The 22535-nt window shown below is 46.8% G+C and overlaps 3 protein-coding genes across 7 annotated transcripts; 1 reads left to right on the top strand and 2 right to left on the bottom strand.

The window, feature by feature from the left end:
• Window positions 1–56: 56 nt before the first annotated feature.
• On the bottom strand, window positions 57–4917 carry LOC119128344 (myozenin-2-like). Of its 2 annotated transcripts, none has more exons than XM_037260645.1 (6): window positions 4409–4917; window positions 3989–4078; window positions 3180–3346; window positions 1949–2093; window positions 662–836; window positions 57–602 (listed from the first exon to the last, which is right to left on the bottom strand). In XM_037260645.1, the coding sequence occupies exons 2-6, from the start codon at window positions 4068–4070 to the stop codon at window positions 410–412; spliced, it is 762 nt and encodes a 253-aa protein (XP_037116540.1). In that variant the 5' UTR covers window positions 4071–4078; window positions 4409–4917; the 3' UTR covers window positions 57–409. The 2 variants fall into 2 exon arrangements, with proteins under 2 accessions (XP_037116540.1, XP_037116541.1); XM_037260646.1 differs by lacking the exon at window positions 4409–4917 and adding an exon at window positions 4175–4321.
• Window positions 4918–5094: 177 nt separating this feature from the next.
• LOC119128340 (synaptopodin-2) lies at window positions 5095–16265 on the bottom strand. 4 transcript variants are annotated; one of them, XM_037260639.1, is made up of 5 exons: window positions 13692–13863; window positions 11978–12129; window positions 10807–11297; window positions 7430–9987; window positions 5095–5905 (listed from the first exon to the last, which is right to left on the bottom strand). In XM_037260639.1, the coding sequence occupies exons 1-5, from the start codon at window positions 13797–13799 to the stop codon at window positions 5420–5422; spliced, it is 3795 nt and encodes a 1264-aa protein (XP_037116534.1). In that variant the 5' UTR covers window positions 13800–13863; the 3' UTR covers window positions 5095–5419. The 4 variants fall into 4 exon arrangements, with proteins under 4 accessions (XP_037116534.1, XP_037116532.1, XP_037116531.1 ...); XM_037260637.1 differs by lacking the exon at window positions 5095–5905 and adding an exon at window positions 16174–16265 and having other exon boundaries at window positions 6222–9987; window positions 13692–13832; XM_037260636.1 differs by lacking the exon at window positions 5095–5905 and having other exon boundaries at window positions 6222–9987; window positions 13692–13856.
• Window positions 14614–22216, top strand: sec24d (SEC24 homolog D, COPII coat complex component). The gene is made up of 22 exons (XM_037260642.1): window positions 14614–14700; window positions 15925–16115; window positions 16199–16301; window positions 16388–16509; window positions 16579–16818; window positions 17248–17363; window positions 17441–17552; window positions 17633–17760; window positions 18706–18844; window positions 18939–19054; window positions 19122–19246; window positions 19318–19509; window positions 19584–19677; window positions 19765–20052; window positions 20125–20221; window positions 20287–20432; window positions 20503–20641; window positions 20713–20831; window positions 21273–21452; window positions 21530–21721; window positions 21905–21994; window positions 22070–22216. Exons 2-22 carry the CDS (start codon window positions 15965–15967, stop codon window positions 22208–22210), a joined length of 3030 nt encoding a protein of 1009 aa, XP_037116537.1. The 5' UTR covers window positions 14614–14700; window positions 15925–15964; the 3' UTR covers window positions 22211–22216.
• The last annotated feature ends 319 nt before the right edge of the window (window positions 22217–22535 follow it).

Raw genomic sequence — 22535 nt, 5'->3', positions numbered from 1 at the left:
GACATATTTGTTGCGTAATTCTTCGCCCAAACAAGCAACAACGGAGAAGATGAATGTGAATTTGTGAATTGGACACGATTTTATTGAGCAAAAATATCTCAGCACTTTATCATACATTTGACATCCATGCTGAAGGAAAGATGACCGCACTGGATCTGACTGGTGACCAAAGTCAGTTGCTAAATATTTCTTGTAATGTGTCATTCTGTAATCAAAACGGGCGCTAGCTCATTTCCCGTTAGAATAGCACTTTAAGTCCAAAACATCGTATTGAATTAATTACAATCCAAAACTGGCATTGAAAAAAAAAAAGCGCCATCAATATTTTTGTCAGGCAAAACTATTCAAAGAGGGGATTTTTGCAAAGTGGATTCATATGATGAGAGAGTTAGAAGTGTTCTGAACAGGTTCAAATGTCATCTGACTCGGGCGCGGGGTGGAGGGCAAGCGAAGGGCCTGTGGATCCCCACCCCTGAGCAGCCCTGTTGAAGGAAGGGCGACTTCTGAGCTCGGGGAAGTCGGGCAAGACGGTTTCCGCCATCGTGTTCTGGACGCCGGCGTGCCCGTGCGCCTCGGCAAAGCCGCCAAACGGGATGGCGCATCTGGAGGTGACAGTAAGTCAGCAAAAGGGGACGCTTGGCCGAGCTTTTGCTATTCTCACCTGTTGAAGCTTTTGTAGCCCGGCAAGTTCGCTGGTGGTTCAGGTAAAGGGACGAGAGTATCGATAGGTGCCGATTTCATGACAAGAGCTCGATCCCACGGCGAGTGGTAAGACTTGGGGATGGCTGTGCTGTTGAATTTTTCCGGAGGGACATCTTTCAAAGGACCACCATAGCCTGGGGGTTTACAAAGCACAGAGTAGATGCTGGTTGAGCTACCAAGTCTTTTTTTTCCTGTGATATTTTTATTTTTTTTTATTTTAAAGGGAACGTGAAGTCCAAAAAAAACCTATCCAAAATGTTGTATCCACCCGCCCATAGTCTTAACATGGCATTCTGGATAATATTGCATTTGTGGTTTATGAATTAAGCAGAAAAATTCAACTGTTTTGAGCCATCTCAAAGGGCGGCCATTTTGCCTCACAGAGCAAATATATGATTTCCATTTTAAAAATGAATAATGAATTCAAAACAAATTGTGTATATGTCATTTTTAAAAATGACTACACATATATTGAATCTTCACAATTACAAATTCATTCAATGACTTCTGAGGTCTGCATTTGTGGGACCCGTCGTTCAAAGCAAACATGGTGATGCAGCATTTTGCTGTTATGCTGCGAGCAAATAAAAGAAACTTTCAATTGAAGCGAAGTCAGCCCCAAACAAAGCTGCCTTGCCATGTGTACAAGAGAGACAGAGGCAGGCCTATCCCGAGCACTATCCTTCAAAGCCAGTGCCTCGTGGGGGGGGGGGGGGTTGGGGAAGAGGTTACATAACCAGGGGAGACTTCATGTCACATCCGAAGCGCTCACAATGAACAATCCTCTTTCCTGAGTTGATGTTTTGCCCCCAGGGCGGAAGCAGCACAGACCAAACAGACCTGTGGGAAGTCTACAGCAGATGATCGGAGCACATGGAATACGCTTCATGGGGCGGTGGAAAGGGGTGGGGGAGCGTTATCAAACAGGAAATGCTCAGCACGGGCAAAACGCGTACTCGGAAGACAGTCCGCTGATTGCGGCGGAAAAGAGACGATACCCTAAATGGGAGCGGATTTGGGGGCAAAATAATTTAAATGATAATTTGGTGAGTCAAGTCCATCACAGAACTCACGGATTCTTATTTTTTTTAAGTTTCCCCTCTTGGTAAACTATATATTATTTGTTTGCGTTTCTCCTGAAAAAATGTCATAGTGAAAAATCTTTTGGGTATGACTTCTTGAGATTTGTCTAAAAATGTAACATTCTAAAAATGGCTCTCAATTCTCCTACGTCTGCGTCACCTACCAGGGGCAATGCTGTGCGGATCTGGCACTGTTGCAGTTTCTGAAGAAACCTTCTGTGGGCAGGCCCGGTCCACGCCCGAGTTCTTCTCAGCAGAATTATGCTCTTCTGTGGAATTCACGTTATCAGCTCGCGCCTCCGTCGTGTTCTAGAAGAACATCAAAAACAAATTGTTTTCCTCACGTGCTGCGGCCCAGTCATTGCCGTCAAGGATGTTTATGATGATTCACTCCAGAACATTCTGAGGAAATGTTGACAACTTGAAACTAAATCCCGCAATTCACCCTCGAGCAATTAACAAAACAAAAATATGCGAGTCCATCTGACTTCAAAGATAAGAGTGAGTGCAGTGAAGGGGAGGTGGGGGGGGCGGACTTCCTACCATTAAAATCCAAGCCAAAATTAACACACACACACGCACACACACAATTAGACAAATTTGTAAAGCAGATGCTACTTGTTAGCCTGTTTTGTTAGCATTAAGCTGGCAAGCCCATACGGAAGACAAAGTATTTAAAAGATTGTGTTGTATATTTAGTTTTTGAGTAAACTTCAAATGGGAGTGGTATTCAGCTTCCTTCCACTAAAATCAAGCCAAAATTAACAAGCACACACAAAATATCTCTTTGCTTAAAGCATAAGTGTCAAACTCAAGGCCCGGGGGCCAGATACGACCCGGCACATCATTTGATGTGGCCCGCGAAGACAAATTGTGCATCAAATTCGTGTCATTACTAGAATTGCAAATTGTCTTCACTTTCAATAATATTTTTTTTTTTAATATTTGACCAGTTTTTACTCGTCTGATTTGAAAACGAGTTATTTTTCAGCTTGTTTTGTAGCTTTTACTGTATATGATATGAGGTGCTCATACATTTATTTAGGTTGACAGTCATAATGCCCCTCCGAAAGAAGCTATGACTACAATGCCGCCCGCGAAAAAAAGGAGTTTGACACCCCTGGCTTAAAGGGTTACAAATTACAATGCTGTAAAACAGATGCTATTTGTTAGCCTGTCTATTGCGAGTGCATTTGTAATTAAAGCAAAATTGTGCATTTAAAAGTTTGTTTTAGGTTTAGTTTTTGGGTATACTTCAACTGGGAGTGATATTAAAAAGCTTTTTGGAGGGGGGGAAGGTTAGGGATAGAGTTAATGATGGCTCATATCACAAAAAAAGTCAGGGTGGTATTGAAAGGTTAAATAGGTACAGAGCAAAATGCAATCCATGCCTACGTTGCGCTGCGAGTTGACGTCATTGCGGGCGTTTTCAAAGGTGTACTTGTCCGCGCGTTGTTGGCGCATCTTGAAGAGCCGCGAGCCCCGATTGGACTCCAGGGACAGCTCCTCCAGCATGATGTCCTGAGGCACGCTCACCTTCTTGCCGAGGTCCACCTCCATGTCTGCGCACAAAAAACGAGAGCGCTTTGAAAGGCCGCGAGCATGTCTCTCAGCTGTCGGTATCATCGGGAGCCTCCTCCTGCCAGACGACAGTTGTCCTCGCCTCAAATAACATGTCCGAGACCACCACGACAAAGGGATTGGTTACTCCGGGGCAGTAAAAGTCTTCATTTGTTTATTTATAGACAGCCTCGGGTTGGTCAACTAAGTTGCGTGCGAATGAGTGAATATAGAAACGACTCACTTCTGAGAAATATAACTGATAAGTCATCGTTTATCATTCCATCCATTGTCATGGTTTCATGAAATCAAATACACAACACATTCGTAATACAAGCTGGAGCGACTTCCGAGTGAAAAGCGGCATTTAGAATTGTGAGCTAAGAGATTTTTGTGGTATTGTGCTTTTTACATATGATTTGAATAACTGGGTCAGCAATCACGGTATGCAAAACGTGACTGGCTGTTAGCTAGCAAATGCAAATTAGCGCCTGAGATAGACTAAATGAGCTCAGCAAATTGTCGGTTTTTACTGAATAAAAAATGGATACTACAAGGTTCTGGAGAAAGCCCAATTGTAGATTGAGGGGGTTAAAAATCTTGGGCCAGTGAGATGCTGCGACACTGCTAAAAAGTTTCTTTACCTTCCAAAGCTTGAATCTCCCTGCATATCGCCGCGGCCTGAGCTTTCCTCTCTGCGGTCGTCATGGTAGAGAAACGCGACATGGCTGCCCCTGGGAATTAGGGAAGACACATTAGGATGACCTCGACATCAAGCTGACTTACCAGGGCAAAGAAAAGGGCAAAGTTAGCACATCTCTTTAAATAACCTCAGGCCGTTAAACTGCAAACACATGCTCGTCGGACAGTGCGAAACGGCCGCGTCAGGTCCCGCCAATCGATGCGTGTCGAGAATGGCCAAACGAGAACAATTGGTTCATTTCACAAAGGACGGCAGGTGTCCTCATACTTAAGTCCATTCCCATTTTTGGAAGGCAAGCGGTGTGAATGGCAGGATGAAAAATGCACAATAAAAGTATCACTTGAGCAGGTGGGTCGCTTACCTGCACTGAAGGAGCCTGCTGGTTCTCTAGAAGTGCAGGAAAAGGGTGGACGGTGTGAGCCGAGTGGGCAATTCCACGGGGATCAGGGGAAGGGTCGGAGGTCTACCCCTCGACCTCACAAAGCGACTGAATGAGTGGGCGGGTGGGTCGCTGGGTGTCAGTTGGGTGTCATTGCTACAAGTGAAGGAGGCCTAACTAAATTTAGAGCAGTACAGTGTCTTGGTCAGCAGGGCGGGCTACACACTGCTCTTTCAGAATCAGTCGGATTCTTTAGGCAACTGCAGAAATGCATTTTGGGGTCCTTTAAAGCAGAGGTTCTCAACCATCACCTTTCGACAAATAAATAAAGGAACGTGACTTTTTCGTTGAACACAGTGATGGCTGCAAAGCAATTTGAAAAATTCATTTTCATCAAAGAGTTTTTGAGGTACGAGTGTTTTGTTTTTTAATGTTTAATCCATTTAATTTAACATGGTACTCATTGCCTAGTGAAACAAATATTCAATGTTTTTTTGAAAATAAAGCCCAATGTTTTGAATTAAAAAAAAAAATATATATATATATATATATATATATATATATATATATTAAATCAAATTCAATATATATCTATATATCTATATATATATCTATATATATATAAATATATATATATATTATATAATTTGAATTTTATAAAGTTTTTCTATTTAAATTTTAAACCGTTTAATTTGATTTAATTGATTTAATGAAGGAAAATTTGATAATTTTTTGTAGCAGGGCATAGTGGTTGGAAAACTCTGCTTTAAAGAGCAAGTAAACAAAAACGCATGGGTGCTCTGGTTTTGGAACTATGGAAGGAGAGGCTGGTAAAAAGCATGCTATATAAAAAAAAAACTACCACTGCAAAATTGAACGCCAAAGTGACAAAAAGGGGCACGCACACAAATAGAAAACAGAAACTAACGCTTGCCACAGTCACAAAAGTTTTGAATACAATTACGGCATGCAAAGTTTCCAAGTCTTTGCGTCTTACTGCTGCCAATTGCAGTTGGTGCTGTGTGAAGACTTAGGCAGTCCCACTGGGGGCCATCTCCCCTGAGGCCCCGAGTGGCTCACAAACCTATGAGGCTGCCACTTTCTTGGCAGGGACCCGTAACCAACACGCTCACCAGTGCTGGAGACACCCCCCCGACCAGGAGGACCCCAGCCCCATTGGCCGCCAGCCTTCTGCGGCGACGCCCTGGCCGTCCACTGGGCAGGTGGCTGCGGAACGAGCTTCCTCTGGGCCGCCAGACAAACACTGGAGGCCAGGTTCTGCTGGAGGTTCTGGAAGGCAAAAGCTTCATCCACCAGCCCCAGGGGATGGCGGGATGCCGCCTCCCAGGGTGTGAGCGCTTTGGGGGTCTTCTCCAGCCAGGAAGACTGCCTGGACACCCGAGCGGAGGAAGAGGGTGACCGATGGCCAGTAGAGGGCGCTCTACCTGGAGGGGACAGAGAGTAGCTCCTGCCAGTTACCTGGGGAGGGGGGGAAAATCCAAACAGGTTTATTGCACTTTGAATGTAGATTGTGCAATGCTGCCCTCATGTGGTAAAAGATGGAGGTGCAAGGGATACGCAGGAAGAAACAGAAAAAAAGGAAATCCCAGTGTGCCCAGTGAATGAGGTAGAAAGACAAATGCCACATCATGACCTCGGAAATCTGCTCGAGAAGCTAATTTATTTGGTTCCACCTCAGATTCAATAGTCGATGTGGTGAATTTGTGTTTTATTTGATCAAAAGATAGAAGAAACCCAAAAGGCATGCAGAACAGAAAAAAAGAAAAAGTCAAAGGAGGGTAACGAGTTTGTTTTAATGGCACTGCAGTGAATCGTACAGAAAGTGCACAGTGTCAAGAAAGAAACACACAAAAGGGAGAAAAAAAGGGAAGGGGGGAACAAAACAAGAAAAACATAGCCGCTGAGGAGCAAACAGAAAATAAAATGAATGTAAGAACATCATTTTTTTGTATGTTGTACATTACACTGGGTGACAGTGGCTCAAGTTGAAATTCAAGCCGCCTATCCACGCACATCGGTTTAAATATAACAGCCAGCATGATGCAACAGCTGACCCCAAAAAAGCTTAAAATAAATTGACATGAGCCAAGTGCTGCAGGGCGAATCGACTCAAACGATTAATTTTTTTTTTACCTTTGAGCTTTGACGGTGACCTACTGATTTGCAACCTGAGATTTATATTTATTTAATATACGCCCCAGTCCATTTTTCTTCCCTCGATTGTTATCTGTTCAACTCACCTGCTTACTTTGGAGTTTTAACTTCTCAAATATGAATTCTTCCAATAAACATAAAAATGACACGCAAACTAAAAGGGGGCAAGAATCACTCTTTTTCAGCGACCGTGGGTTTCCAGACCTGAGCGCTGCTTTTTTTAGCCGTAAACTTTGGTTTCGGCGCCGCGCCAGTGTTACCGCTGGCTGTGGAGCCAGGCGGTGACGCTACAGGGAAACTTGGCGCTACGTTAGCAGGTGGCGGCTGCGCGAAGGCTATTGTTGCCGAGGAAAGGTAAGGCGGACTACCTGCTGATTGGTAGGCCGCCTGTGGGGGCGGGTACTGGGGGCTGGCCAATTGAGGGCTTTGTTGGTTATCTGCTTGCCAATATGGACCAGCAGAAGATTGCTGGTGAGGATCAGTGTTAGCGGTTGGCTGATATTGGCCATTGTAGGCCTGCTGGGGGTACGACGCGCTAAATGTTCCAGCTGACTGAACTGGGGCCGGTTGCTGGTTTTGGGGTGTCGAGGCAGGAGCAGGCTCCTTGGCAGCTTCTGCTGCGGGCCCGTACGTAAAGAGCGAGGCACTAAGTTGGTAGGGTTGATGCTTCATAACGTCGACTACATCGAGCGGTTTCGGGGGAGGACCCTGTTTGCCTTTTTTCTTGGCTTTGGATGCAGGGCCGCTAGAAGGTGGTTGCTTTGACGCGGCCGGCGGATAAGAGGGGGATTGGATGGGATTGAAACCCCGTGAGGGCGGAGCACGTACGTTGGGGGTGTACTTCCACTCGTTTGGTAAGGAGGCGGTTGGCGATGTGCATCGACTGGCTATGTTGGCCTGCACGGTCTCCGAGTCCACCACGTACTTCTCCATGCGAGACTGCCTCTTGGCGAACATGTCGGCTCCTTTGCCTCGGACGGCCGGCATCTCGTAAGCGGAACCGGCTGGTGATGGGTTCAAGACGGTGGCCAAGGGGTTGATGACGGGGGGTGTAACTTTCTGGCCAGGGGTGTAGGCGTTGATTCGCTGCGGGCCCCGGTTTTGTTGAGTACTCCAAGGCTTGGGCAAAGGCGGAGTGTTGGCCGCATGTGCTTGCTGGGACTGCGATCCCCAGGCCGGGGTTTGAGGTTGGGCCGCTGGCCACGCATTTATCGGCGGCTGCGGCGTTGTTTTCAAAGGCGCTTGTTGCCAGGTTGGCTGTGGCTGCGGGCGGACGGACTGGTCCCAGGATTGCTGCCGTTGCTCGGGGCTCCAGAAATTAGCAGGACGCTGGACCTGTTCTGGAGGTTGCTGGGCCCAAGATGGCTGAGGCTGGGCGGGAACCGCCGCCCATTGATTCAAACTAGCTGGAGGCTGCGTCTGTGGTTGTGCTTGGGCCGTTTGGGTCCAAGAGGGTTCTGATGCAGGCCAGGTACTAACTTGTGCTTGAGCCTGAACTGGAGCCCAATGTTGATCTGGTGCTTGGGTCTCTGGCCAGGCTTGTTGCTGTGCTGGTTGACCCCACGCTGGTTGTGGCTGGGATTCTGGCTGAACCCAAGGACCTTCTGATTGGGATTTGGCCAGTGTCCAGGTCGGTTGAGGCTCTGCTTGTGTAGGCTGGGCCCAGGAAGCCTGTGGCTGCTGCTGCTGCCCCCAGGTCGGCTGCATTTGCGGCTTCGGACTGTGAGTCCAGTTTGGCTGTGTTTGAGACTGCGTTGGTTCTTGGGATTGACACCAGACCGGTTGAGCGTCGTCTGGCTGTGCTTGATCTGCTTGGTTCCAGGAGGCTTGAATTTGAGGCGACCAGGTACTGGCAGGGGGCTGAGACTGCGCTTGACTGTGAGTGGGTTGAGGCGTCGACCACTGTGGCTGTAGAGAGGACTGACTCGGGGGCGGCTCCTGGGGCTGCACCTGTGCTTGCGCAGGATCCCAAATCCTTCCAACGCTGGTCTCGGGCTGTGGAGAAGAGCGGACATAACTGTTTCCCTCTTGTGCGACGACTTGTTGGATTTCTGCCACTGAAGGAGGCCAAGTTTGTTGTTGCTCTGCGGAGGCCGGCGCTTCCAGTTGGGCTCTTGGGGGCGATGACCCGGCGGGCATCACAGTAGAGGTTGGCTCTTGGTCACTTGAAGGGGTGGTCTCTGCAGTGGGGGCTATAGCAGGTGTGGAGAAACAATTTTCAGCATGCTGAGGCATTTCCTGGTTGGTGACTTCCATCTGCGGAGACCAGGGGGCAGAGCTGTGATCAATCAGCGGCTTTGGTGCCACCGGCGGAGGAGTCTTATGTTTCGACAGCGAAGACTGGAGGAAATTACAAGCCTCGGCACCGAGGCTAAGGTAGTCTTCCTCTGGATCGAAACCCATCTTCTTCTTACTCATGTTGAGGAGGTTCAGCAGCTCGGGATTAGGTGACATCTTGGGCGTCTCTTTAAATGTGAACATGGGCTTGGCAAGGTTTTTTCTTTTGTTATCCAGAAGGCCCGACCTGATTGCGGGTGTGGAAATGCGCTCATCTCGGGAGGCGATCTCCTCTCCTTGGAGTGTCGGATATTGATTAGTCCCGCTCATTGCAGGAGAGTAAGGTGTCGCTGCCATGTTCTGGGCCAGAAAGGGTTTTGCGGTGCGATTGCCAGAAGAACTTTGCTGTTGCAGCGGGCCGTGCTGACCTTGGGGATACGTTTGGTGCTGCTCGTACTGCTGTTGCTGATACTGTTGGTACTGCTGCTGCTGTTGTTGGTACTGCTGCTGCTGGTATTGCTGGTACTGCTGCTGCTGGTGCAGGTTCACGTCCATGTACGCGTGGTCCTCCCCGGCGGACCGCACGTAAGCCGTTTCCACTTTCTGCGCCACTTCCACGGGCACCGCTTGGCGCCGGTCTTCTTGCTCGGCGGCAATTTCGTCCATTCGCTGGCGCCTTTGGGCGAACATGAGGGCGCCTTTGCCCTTGGTTTCGGGCAAACACTCCATCTGAGTTCGCTTCTGCTCAATGTCAAGGAGGCTTTTATCCAAGCGGATCGTCAGGACGCCTTTGCCACTGCGGGCATTCGTGAGGAAACGAGTCTCTAAATCCGACCGGTCTCGATCAGTGAGAGTGAACTCAACAACATGGACTCCCCCTTGAGCGTCCTCTTCGTCCTCTTCGGTACTGTCGTCTCGCTGGTTGTCCTCGCCGGTGCCGTAGCTCACCAAGGTGTACTTCTTTGCTCTCTGGCGATGTTTCTTGAACATCAACAAGCCCTTGTTGTTGGGATTGGGCTGCGCGGCGCTAAGCAAAAGGGCGATCCGCTTACATTTGGATTTGGCCTCCTTCACCTGCTTCTCGGACAGACTCTCGCTGCGCCTGAGCCCTGCGGGGAGACGCTTTGATTGACAGCTTTTCTGGTCAAGGAAAGTCAACAAGAAATAACTACAAGATCAAGCCATCGTATGCTAGATTGTGTTACACAACGAGACTACAACATACAGTCGCACAAACAAATACCGATCAATTATTTAACTCATTGTCTCGCCCTCATTTGTAAGTCATAAAGCCGCAAAGCAATTAGAAATTTTTGACCCGTGTCTAAGCCGCGGACAACGCGCTGCATTAAATCAGCATTCCCATAAAGTGGTCGCAAATTCACTTCACAAGTCTGCAAATGATCGATTGAGCACCGACTTTGATATTTAAATTGTTTAAGAATCAAGAGGACAATCGCTTGTTTGAATTTCCGACAAGACTAACCTGAAGGTGGCGAGGACAGCCGGAGTGAGCGTCCGACTCACTTTTTTAGCTCAGTTAAAGCACCCTGTCGGAGCGGAGGATCAGGTAACAGTTTCGGGGCGCACATGTTGGTGTCTGTCAAAGGCCCACGCTTCGGTAACGTGTTGCGGGTGTATTTATGGCTTCCGCGACAGCTCCAGAAAAAGCACGCCTAGGTCACTATCATGGGGTCTTTTCAAGTCTATTATTTCTGATTAGAAGACTAAAATTTGGACAAATTTGGACATTCATTCAAAAGGGCGGGTGCTATTTGCCAGCTGAAGTGGACGACATGCAATTTTTGGAAACACAGGTTGGGCATCATGCTTTGGAATGCACATGTTGACAAATCGGCTTTAATACACACACATACATGCACGTACACACATCTTCCAAGAATCAACACATTCCAATATGTACTCACTGGAGTGTCTCGCTCGGTGCTTGTTGGGTTTCTCCTGATCGGAATCGGAATCCTGCTCCTCGGTGGGCGTTCCCTCATCTGAGGGGATCTGGAAAGCGACGCTAAAAGAGCCGGGAAGCTCACAGGGCCCTCCTCCCGCGCCTCGGGATCCGGCGCTCAGTCCGGGGCCTCCCACCCCATGGCTCGGGATGCCCCTCCCCGGTGATGCTGATGCTGCCGGCTCCTTGCCTCGCACCACACCGTGCTGGCTGAGCGGCTTTCGGACGGGGGACGGAGGGGCCTCCCATGTGGCGCCGCCGGTGCAACGCTCCCCCTCGACACCGTGTGCGCTTCCCAAAGAGGTACGGCTCATGTTGTCCGAGGTCTGCAAGGAAAGGGACAGCGAGGACGTATCACCAGGATCCCCGTGCGGCTCTCCATCAGAAATCTCGTCCTGGGATTCGGATATGTAGAGCTCCCTCAGCTTTAAAGGTTCCTTCTCGTCTCTCGATCTGGAGGAGATGAGATGCCGCTATTAAATGGAGCTGAACAAATTTTATTGCCTACATCCATTTTCAATAGCACTTGTTCTCATTAGGGTTGCAAGGAAGCTGGTCATTGCATCTAACCAAACCTTCACACTCACATGGACAATTTAGATCTTCCGTGAACCTAACTTGGATCATATATGCAAAAAATACAATGTCAAAATATTTCAAAAAGGTTCAACGGAAGAATCTGCCATTTAGCTGCATAGGTGAGAATTATTGTAATTTATGTATCTGTCTATGCCAGGGATGTATATAACAGACAGAACAATTCAATGCTTGTCCACTAGAGGGCAGAATCTGTTAAACGGTTGCCATGGCGCTTAACAAAAACAGCGTTGTGTTCAACTAAACAGGCCCACATTTTGCTCTGTTGAAGTACACTTGCGGGTAAATAGAAACAAGATCATGATTATTTGTATCATAGTTCGTAATAAAAAGCAAAAGTTAAAATCAAACAAAGCAAACAACCGATGGGGTTTACTTATTAAAAGAAATCTTACAAATTAAAAAGAAAATCCCATTTTATTAGCAGCTAATTATGCTTTAATTTGATATTGTATTCCTCATACATTACTTTTTTTTTTATATATATAAGGGCAGGTTTAATAAGATAGCACAAACTATGAAAATATCCCCCTTACCTCTTGATGAGCAGCCGCAAACAGCCTTCCGACGCGTTGACTAGGGCGCGGGCCTGCCAGAGCGTCACGCCGGCACACGGCTCTCCGTTCAGGGACACAATCTCGTCACCTTCCCGTACGCCAGCCCGGGAAGCACGGCCGCCTTCCTCCACCTGTAAACAAAAATCAAGTCACATAACTCACAACCTGATACCAACATCTAACAGCTTCTTTTCCTACTTTCTCGGAAAGGAAAGTTTGTTCGGCAATTAAAAAAAAAAAGTCTCTGTGATGCAAAGGGCAGTTATCGCAGTGAACAATAATATCCACTTTCTATTCTGGCTGCTGGTAACTAATAATTTACAACAATTTCAGAGTGATACATACAATAAAATAATATGCATACATCTGTTGTGTGTTTTGAATTTATTTTTCGTTTATTTTTCTAAATTTCCCTCTGTGCACTTCAGGTGCTGAGCTGTACTTGCAGTATCAACATATTTCCGCTAGATGGCGGCATTTTAACACAGTGACATAAAGAGGCGTTCAACAGGTCAAATAAATCCAATACGGTTTAGTACAGTACTGTAATCAACTGTTCAGTCTGCTGCATCAACCATAACAGATCCTACGAGGGAAACTCGTAAAATGACACAACCCTACCTTGTTTGCAAGAAATTTGATTTTATGGGTAACTTTATAGAGCTGATAAAATCCCCTGTGTGTATCCAGGCCCTACAAGGCATCCTGTGTGTCTTCCATTGAGACTTACCTCCAAAAAAGGAGGGGAAACATTTATTTTACCCCTCTCTCCAAACAGTAGAGTCCAAAGTATACCCAGAAATCCACTTTCAATTACTTTCTAGCTCCCGGCAGTTCCTGGCCATAGCAGCTTTAAACGATTAAACTTTTGTGTTGCGGTAAAATGTTTTCCTGCACAGGATTGGTGTTCAAAGCTCAGGCCCGTCAGTCTGCCTACAAAAAACTTGCTAGCGGTCATAAATGCCCTTTTGATGATTGCCCTGGTGCTTCATAAGGTTTCCATGGTTCACTATTAGACAATAGTCATCTCATTTGTGTGATAAACAACATTGGGCCGGCTCATTTCCCATTTACGTCGGCGGTTTTAAAACTCTGTCTCTGTTGCTTTAAAACTACAGTGACCTCATCAATTTTGTACACAGGTCAGAAGAGGAGAAAACACAAGTTCCCTTATATGGACAGAACATTTCACAGTAGATCCATCAAGCTCCTAAGCCGAAATGCCAAGTGCGTGTGTGTTTTTGTGTTCGTATGTTATGTGTTGTAAGTTCACAATTTGAGTTGAGAGTGTTACAAAGGAGGTAATAGTCAGGAATGTAGAGTGGATGTTGATGAGAAACGTGTGTTGTTGACTTTTTCGCCCCCATGTTTCAATACAATTGCACGCCATTGTTTATGCACGAAGTACAAGTTCAAACTTAACGATGCACACTTGTATGTCACTTTTTTTTTTTTTACACAGACATCCCTGCATAACCGGCATACCTTTCACCTTGGAGCTGACCGCTGAAGTCTTTGGGAGTGACAACAGATCATAACACACGCTCCTGTCCTCGGTCTTGACCATATAAGGGGGTGCTGAGGAATCTCATGCACCCAAAACTTGGCCCAAAAAGCCACCCTCCTGCAAAATTGCATTCCACTTTGCAAACTATGAAGAAGTTCTCCAAATGTTTGTAAAAAGAAGCCTTACCTGTGAAACCAGTATCGCCGTGTCAGTGCCCACCAGGACCTCTTCCAGGGTGAACCCCCAGGGCTCACCACCTTGCAAAGTCACGCAGATGTAATCACCAGTTCTCATGCTGTATGCGCATACAGCTCCTCATCCGCACCACTGCAGAGCAGATCACAGAACAATTGGGCAGGGAAGCAGGATTTTTAGAACAACACCCCCACTAGACCCACTCCCTCCATCCTCTCTTCTGCATCATCTGAGCCGAGTCCGGCCCGCTTCGTGACGTCATATGTTAGAGGGATTGAAGACACTTCTGTTAATGGTACACACATACATTCATAAATTTGAGTATACGTATAGATGTACACAATATATATATATATATATTATATATACATACGTTTATATATGTAAATAAATATATATATATGTATATAAAAACACACACAGCTGTGCATAGTATGTGAGAATGCAAAATAAAAAATAAAAAATTAAAACTAAAGAATAAATATTTTTTAAAACTAAATATCCTAAAGAGAAACATAAAATAAAAGAATGTATAAAAGATAGCTTTTACTCTATGTTTTATTTGTGCATGTTATCATGTTTACGGTGTTGACGTCACGTGAATAGGATCTCTGAACATCTGCGCAAGCGCACTCGTTGCCATCGCCACAGTCAAGTTAGCAAACAACCACCAAGGAACGCTTCCACGTGTCCCTCACAATAAGGCAGTTTAAATCACTTTTGCCAATAAAATTATATAAAGACACGTGAAATCACATCACATGCTGCTGGATATGAATTTTCAATTTAGTCCCCGAATATATATTGTATTATTTTGCTACTGTCTGGTCAACGTCAACCTTAGATCTTATTTTGAAACCGGAAGCAGATATTTCTATTCCCCCTCCCACGACTCGTCTTCCCTGACGTCACATGGACCGCCCGGCGCTTTTGGAGTTTGACGTGGCACTCAGCATTCCGCAAAGCAAGCAGACGAGGCCAGCAGAAGCCCATCATACAGGTAAATAAAAACAACGCAACCTTTAACAAGCATAGCCACCGCTTACGCCAGACATCGCACGAGCGAGGGAGCGAGTTTATTCGTGTCACGATTGTTTGTTTTATAATAGCAAACTTTACGCTCAAATGGGCGCAAACCAGCTAGCGAGATGCGCTCTACGAAACGAAACAAAACAATAATGTCATTGAAATGGAATAAATACATCTGTAAATGTCAATAGACTAGAAAGCGTATTTCGCCTTATTTGTGCGGGTCAGGAATAATTCAGAACGATCCAAAGAGTGTTTGACGTGGCAAGTGTCAGTGTGGAAATGAGCAGAAAACGCGTTACAAATATTGAACTGATGTTCCTTTTATGCGACTGTCATGCATTTTACTTTCGGTTTTGGGGTCAACAGGGGGTTGTCAATCAACACGTGCATAATGCACTATATTAGGCACACTAATATAGGCTGCGATCCACTGTCAATTTTGGCAAATGTTCATTACAAGGACAAGCAGTGCGACGCTTATCTCATGGCCCATTTATAGTTTTTTGTCGAAATTTGCATTTCATCCATCCATAAAAGAGCAAATTGGGGTTAAATAGGATACAGGCAAGGAGTTAAGACCAATCAATCAACAAGAACAAGCAAAGAATTGTAGAATGAACCTGAAGCACAAATAAGGACAAACAAAAAGATGTACAAAGCTAAAAAATCGATATAAACTACTTCAATTGAAATATTTTTGTTACTATCATATTACAGTACTATTCCTACTCTTGGCACTGTTCCTCTTGTGGGCCCCTAGTGGTTGCACGGTGCTCAGTCGACTTCTGCCTTGAGCAGAGTTTATAAAAACATGAATTATGCACCAATGTGCTTCTTGCGACTGTGCATTTCTACAACGCGGGCGTGTTTCAATTCTTTCGCTCCTCTCATAGATAACAAAAGATAATTTGTGCCGATACGCCCGACGAGAAATATCAAAGGTCCATGTTGCACATGGACGCACGTGTTAACAAGCAGATGATGTTATTTATAAAAATGGATGTGAACTCATTCAATATGGACTTTAACCTTTTAACTACCTGCTCTGTAATTAGTGGAGCACATAAAGTAAGCTAACAATCAGGTTGAGGCATCATAGTTGCCATCTCAACTACTAAACTTCATTTGTATTTTGCAGTTAATGAAAATTAAAATCATTTTGTTTTCTAATTGTGCTTTTGCGTCCTTGCAGACTGTAAGAGGCCAATTGTTGGCATGAAAAGAGGGTCCAAATGAGTGAGCACGGTTACGTTGCTGCAACCTCGTACTCCCAGGCCCAGCCGGGCTTGGGAGGCTACCAAGGGGGATTCGGGGCCGCTCCTGCGCAACCCCACTACGGACACTACGGAGGAGCGCCGCAGGCATTCACGGCGCCTCCTACAGGTGAGCGAACCTCAGCAGATTGAGGCGTGTATGGCAAAAATTAATCCAGAAATACTACCTATTGACTTCCTGTATGTGCGTAGCTGTGCAGAAATTGCCGACGTCCTCTGGTCCAGGTCAACCTCCACCTCCCGGGCCTGGTCATTACAATCCAAACAGCCAACAGAATGGAGCTCATATGCAAAGGTCTGCATGTTTCCCTGTAAAGAAATTGTAAATTGACTTCCTTCACATTTGAGTCAAGCATTTTCTCATGGTATTTTGTTATGAAGGTACCCCCCTGCCACTTATGGGCAACCACCACAGCCGTCATACAACAGCATGGCCTCTCCAGCCCCGCCTCCACCCATGCAGCTCACTAACCAGATGAGCGGCATGAATTTGGGCAACTACGGTAAGCGATCCTCAAAATGTCATTGGTCGGACTCGGAGGTGAATCCAGGACGCTGCTTTGTTCCCGCAGGGCCCGTTCAGAACCCCCCCTCCGCGACGAGCCCCATGGCCCAGCAGCCTTTCCGGGGACCTCCTCCTCCAACCGCGGCGCAGCCCCCCATGCCGCCCCAGATGGCTCCACCGGCAAGCATGTCCATGGGTCAACCCTACCCTGGCGCGCCTCCTCCTACAGCTCCCGGAGGCTTCCATCAGCCTGGACTGGCCGGCCCACCAGGACCGGCCGGTCCACCTGGATACCCACAACAAGGAGGTACATGAATGGGGTGACCATTTCCATTTGGGGAGAAAATAAATATGTGCCATTTTGCCACTTACCATTGGCTGAAAATGACATCGCAGTGTCTAAGGGCTCAGATAACAACCATCATGGCTTTCCTGTTTTCTAGTGATGTGAAAATGAAGCTTCAAATTTGCTTCATGAACCAGTTGTTGTATTTTTTGGACTTCTCAAGATGGCACTGTTGGTTTAAATAAAGGAATTTAAGAAAGTCAGTATATTTTTAGATCAATGTTGAACATAGTGCTTTTAGAGGAGCGAAAAAATACAACTGGTTCATGAAGCAAATTTGAAGCTTCATTTGTTTTCTGGGTTTGATCATGTGACGGTCACAAGCTGAATCCTAAAACATTATATATAGTATGGAGAATTTAGGTGTAAGATGTCCCGATTTGTGAACAGGTCCGTTTATGGGAGGCCACATGGCAGGACCTCAGCCAGGGGGCTTCCCTGGAGGACTGGGCCCACAACCCGGTCCTCCCCAGAAGAAACTGGATCTGGACTCAATTCCCAGCACAGTGAGCGGCCCCTTCTTGTATCGCTTGCGGCACGGTCGTGGTGTGAGTCAATCGATTGATTCCTGGTTTGATTTCAGACCCAAGTGATCGAGGACGACCAAGCCAGACACGGAGGACAAGTCTTCAGCACCAACATCCGAGGACAAGTCCCACCTCTGGTCACTACCAACTTCACCGTGCAAGACCAAGGTTTTTAACACACACCCCGCCACCCTTTGGAAGAAACGTTATCCTTCTCTCACCTTCACTCTGGATTTGATCCACTTTAGGTCACGCCAGTCCCAGGTTCATCCGCTGCACCACCTACTCCTTCCCGCGTACCGCCGAGCTGGCCAAACAGTGTCAGGTGCCCCTGGCGTGTGTCGTCAAACCTTTTGCTCGAGTGCCTAAGAATGAGGTAGGTTTCACATGCAAACATGTGACATTTAAAACCAGAGTCACATCTCTTACTGTGATTACTTGTAAAGTACAGATGATTATTTGTGGTTCGCCATTAACAAAATGACCTTTTTGTAGTTTCTGATCTTGTCCCTTTTCAAATGTCATAAGCGGTAGTATAGTTTAGTGTCAAGATTGTATGCTTTATCTTGGCTGGGGGAGGAGATTAGTTTGCCAGATAGGAGCCAAGTAGTTTAAGAAGAGTTTTTGCCACCCCAGCATGTAAATGCAATCTGCTTGTGCATTTGATTTAAAAACGGGATCTTCTGTAAACAAGCTGAAGGGCGTTTGATATGTTTGCGAACTGTTTTAGGATCACAGTAATGTATTTACATTTTTAAACAGTTAATATGAGCAATTATAAAAACAAATTTGGGGCACGTAAATTACACTGATAAACAAATTTGGACTTTTGTTAAAATCTGGGATGAAAGTAAACCTTTCTAGATTTTTTGGGGTCAATTACAAATCTGCCCTTGCTTTTAGATGTAGCACATCAAGTTTTTAAAATAATGATAATATATAAAGAAATATATAATATATAACAATATATATATAATATATAATATATAAAAATGTTGTTTAATATATTTAATAATATTTTGAATGCATGGTGAAATTCGTATTTCGTAAGCTTTTTCCAGTCAAATTGAAATATATAAAACCACAAACATCTAAAAGCCATCTCGGATTAAAATGTGCTGTTTGACCAGCGTCGTTATTCGCGACAGGGCTTCGTATCTACTTGGCCAATTATAAAATGACTACCAGTACATCTTGTTTTGAATCATTTGGATCAAACTATTCTGAAGTAAGACCACACTCGAGCTGGCCTCCATTTTAGGCAATGTTAGTGGAAGCGAGGAGGCTGACATGCAAATGTGTCACCGTCTTTTTTGGCCAGGCGCCGTTGTATCTGGTGAATCACGGCGAAAATGGCCCCATCCGCTGCAATCGGTGCAAGGCCTACATGTGCCCCTACATGCAGTTCCTCGACGGCGGCCGCCGCTACCAGTGTGCTTTCTGCAGCTGCGTCAACGAAGGTGCCACACTAAAAAAAAAAAAAAAAAAAAAAAGCCAAATAAACGCTAGCTGATATTTGGCTACATTCCAAGAAAATTATGTGCCTCTCTCCAGTGCCCGTCTTCTACTTCCAACATCTGGATCACATGGGCCGGCGGGTGGACTTCTACGAGCGAGCCGAGCTGTCGCTGGGATCCTACGAGATGGTGGCCACGCTGGACTACTGCAAGGTATCGCAAGCGTGCAGGACGATGAGGAGCCGAGCGGTCGCGTACTCACGTCCCGGGTCTTCCGTAGAACAACAAGCCGCCCAAGCCACCTGCCTACATCTTCATGATCGACGTGTCCTACAACAACATCAAGAGCGGACTGGTCAGGCTCATATGCGACGAGCTCAAGACGCTACTTGACAAGCTGCCCAGGTAAAAAACAAGACACCACACAGAAATGTATTTTTTCTATGTACGTAGATACTACTCACTTGATCCACTAGGGAGGAGGGCGCCGAGAGCTCGGCCATCAAAGTGGGCTTTGTCACCTACAACAAGACGCTCCACTTCTACAACGTCAAGAGCTCCCTGTCGCAGCCGCAGATGATGGTGGTGTCCGACATGGCCGAGATGTACGTGCCGCTTCCCGATGGCTTCTTGGTCGACTTCCAGGAATCCAGGGCGCTGGTCTGCAAGTAAGGAAGACCCTGTCTTGTAAAACTCATAAAAAGCAAAACTTTGGTATGAACTTGCTTTGTGGCCCTTGCAGCCTCCTGAGCCAGATCCCTGAAATGTTTACCGAGACCAACGAGAGCGAAACGGTTTTTGCTCCTGTCATCCAAGCTGGTGTGGAGGCCTTCAAGGTCAGTGTGGAAGGGTTGGAAATTCCCGTAGCAGCTGTGGTCCATCTTTCTGAAGCTGGTGGGGGTGTTCGGTCTTTTCTCCTCCAGGAAGCGGACTGCAGCGGCAAGCTCTTCATCTTCCACTCGTCCATGCCCACCGCCGAGGCTCCCGGCAAGCTGAAGAACCGGGACGACAAAAAGCTGGTGAACACGGACAAAGAGAAAACGCTGTTCCAGCCGCTCAAGGCCACGTACGAGGATCTGTCCAAGGACTGCGTGGCTCAGGGATGCTGCGTGGATCTCTTCCTCTTCCCAAACCAGTTCATAGACGTGGCCACCATGGCGGACGTCCCGTCGCACACGGGCGGCTCCGTCTTCAAGTACAACAACTTCCAGGTGAGGCTCCGACTTGTTTTCCAAGACACCGGTCTGCCACTCGGTTACTTTTCTAATAAGCCGTCTTCGCAGATGGACACGGACGGCGAGCACTTCTTGCAGGACCTGAGGAAGGAAGTGCAGAAGAGCATCGGATTTGACGGCATCATGCGTGTTCGTACCAGTACAGGTGAGATATATGAAGATATCTTACACAGCAGTGCTGTTTCTCTTTTTTAAACAATGTTTCTTCAGGTTTCAGAGCCACCGACTTCTTCGGCGCCATCCACATGAACAACACCACTGACGTGGAGATGGCAGCGGTGGACTGCGACAAGGCAGTGACGGTGGAGTTCAAGCATGACGATGCGCTCAGCGAGGAGACGGGCGCTTTCATCCAGGTGCCTCCACCGTTTCCGCGCGGTCCGCCGCTTTTAGATGACACATAACAAACCAAAGGGGTCTTTGCAGTGCGCCTTGTTGTACACCACGGTTGGAGGTCAGCGGCGTCTGCGCATCCTCAACCTCGGTCTCAACTGCAGCTCGCATTTGTCCGAGCTTTACAAGAGCTGCGAGACCGACACGCTCGTTAACTTCTTTGCCAAATCCGGTGAGTTGGACGGCTTGCGTAACGCCAGCTTCGCCGTTTGAGCAAATATGTCACATCCTGCAATGTTCTAGCCTACCGCGCCATCCTCAACCAGCCCCTGAAGAACGTGAGGGACATTCTGGTCAACCAGACGGCCCACATGCTGGCCTGCTACAGGAAGAACTGCGCCAGTGCCTCGGTCGCCAGCCAGGTGAGCTTCCGGACGCTTTACGTCATCACTTCGAAATTGATGTGGCCTTCATTTGTAAGACAACCCATTGTAGTAGTAGTAGAATGACTAGCAGTGCGGACCACCTGCAAGACAAAAGAAAAATATTTGACAAATCCCAGAAATTCTCAAAAAAATGCTGATAAATATTCACTCCATGTTCCATACAGGGGATGGGTGGAAATGTAGAAAATAATTCTCAGAAAAATCTGAACATACACAATTAATTGTCCTGCCCCTTGGGGGTCCAGTGCCCCTGCGACCCCCCCTCTAGCTCCGCCAGTGGTCTCTTGATAATATCCTGTAAAGGCTCACTGGGTCCATGACATAGTTTCATTAGCATTTTCTAGAACGCAGCATTAATAGCGCCGATGAAGCAATGTAAGACGATCACGTGACATGTGCGTCCTTCTTTATGCTTAGCTGATTCTGCCGGACGCCATGAAGGTGTTCCCGGTCTACATGAACAGCCTGATGAAAACGCCCCCCCTGACGGGCAGCACGGAGCTGTCCACGGACGAGCGCGCCCATCAGCGCCTCGCCCTCATGGCCATGGCGGTGGAGGACAGCCAGCTGCTGCTCTACCCCCGCCTCACCCCGCTGGTACCAATTTTATTTTTCCGGCAACGAGCCCAATCAAGTCCAAAATAATGACAAATGGAGTTTTTCTTGCCGTCTAGCACAACATGGATGTCAGTAGCGAGGTCCCGCCCGCCCCGACCCGCTGCTCCGAAGAGCGGCTGACGGATGACGGCGTGTTCCTGCTGGAGAACGGTCACGTCTTATTTCTGTGGCTGGGCCAGGCCAGCCCCCCAGATGTGATCCAGGGTCTCTTCAACGTGCCTTCGCTCGCCCACTTGCAGGCCCACGTGGTTCGTTCAATGTTCTTCTCAGGAGCACCAAGCATGTTCATGGGTCAATGTGACCTGTTTCATCAGCAAAATTTATCTTTAAAAGGCAAAAGGGACAAAACATCTGGATCATAAATTCAATTTTAATTGGGTCGATTCAAAATATACACTCACCATTTTTTTTCCCGTCCTTTTTCTTCTCAGTGTGCGTTGCCAGAATTGGATAACCCGCTGTCCAAGAAGGTCCGAGCCATCGTTAATGACCTTCTGGAAAAGAGGCCCAGATCCATGAAGGTAGGAGACTCACGTGAAACTACTCGCATTTATTTGCAAAACGCTCTAAATAATTGTTTGTTTATTCCATCCCAGCTTCAGATTGTAAGGCAGAAGGACAGGCCTGAAATGATGTTCCGCCAATTCCTGGTGGAGGACAAAGGCCTGCACGGGGGTACCTCCTACATGGACTTCCTTTGCCACGTTCACCGCGAAATCAGACAACTGCTAACCTAAAAAAAACAAATCTCCTCACCAGAAACTCAAATGGACATTTTACATTTTGGGACCAAACACGGAAAGCGGAGAATGTGACCTTTGACCCTGCAAGTGCCAAAGTTGCCTTCCACCTCATCGTCCCCTCCCCCACATTCCTGCTAGACAAACGCAACACCATCCTGCCAAATTTCACATGAAACATTCGTGTTATTTTACTTACCTGAAGCCAATTTCCGTTACCTTTATGTCAATGATGCTGAGACAAGAAACAGCAAACTATTTTTTTTGGTTTTTAAAGGGATGTTTTGAGAATACCTTTTTATTTCATTGTCTGTAAAATTGT

The sequence above is a fragment of the Syngnathus acus genome, chromosome 10 (assembly GCF_901709675.1).
Source record: "Syngnathus acus chromosome 10, fSynAcu1.2, whole genome shotgun sequence".
Classification (NCBI taxonomy): Eukaryota; Metazoa; Chordata; class Actinopteri; order Syngnathiformes; family Syngnathidae; genus Syngnathus; species Syngnathus acus.
Note: the sequence above shows the minus strand (reverse complement) of the source record. Positions and strands in the feature narration are given on the sequence as shown.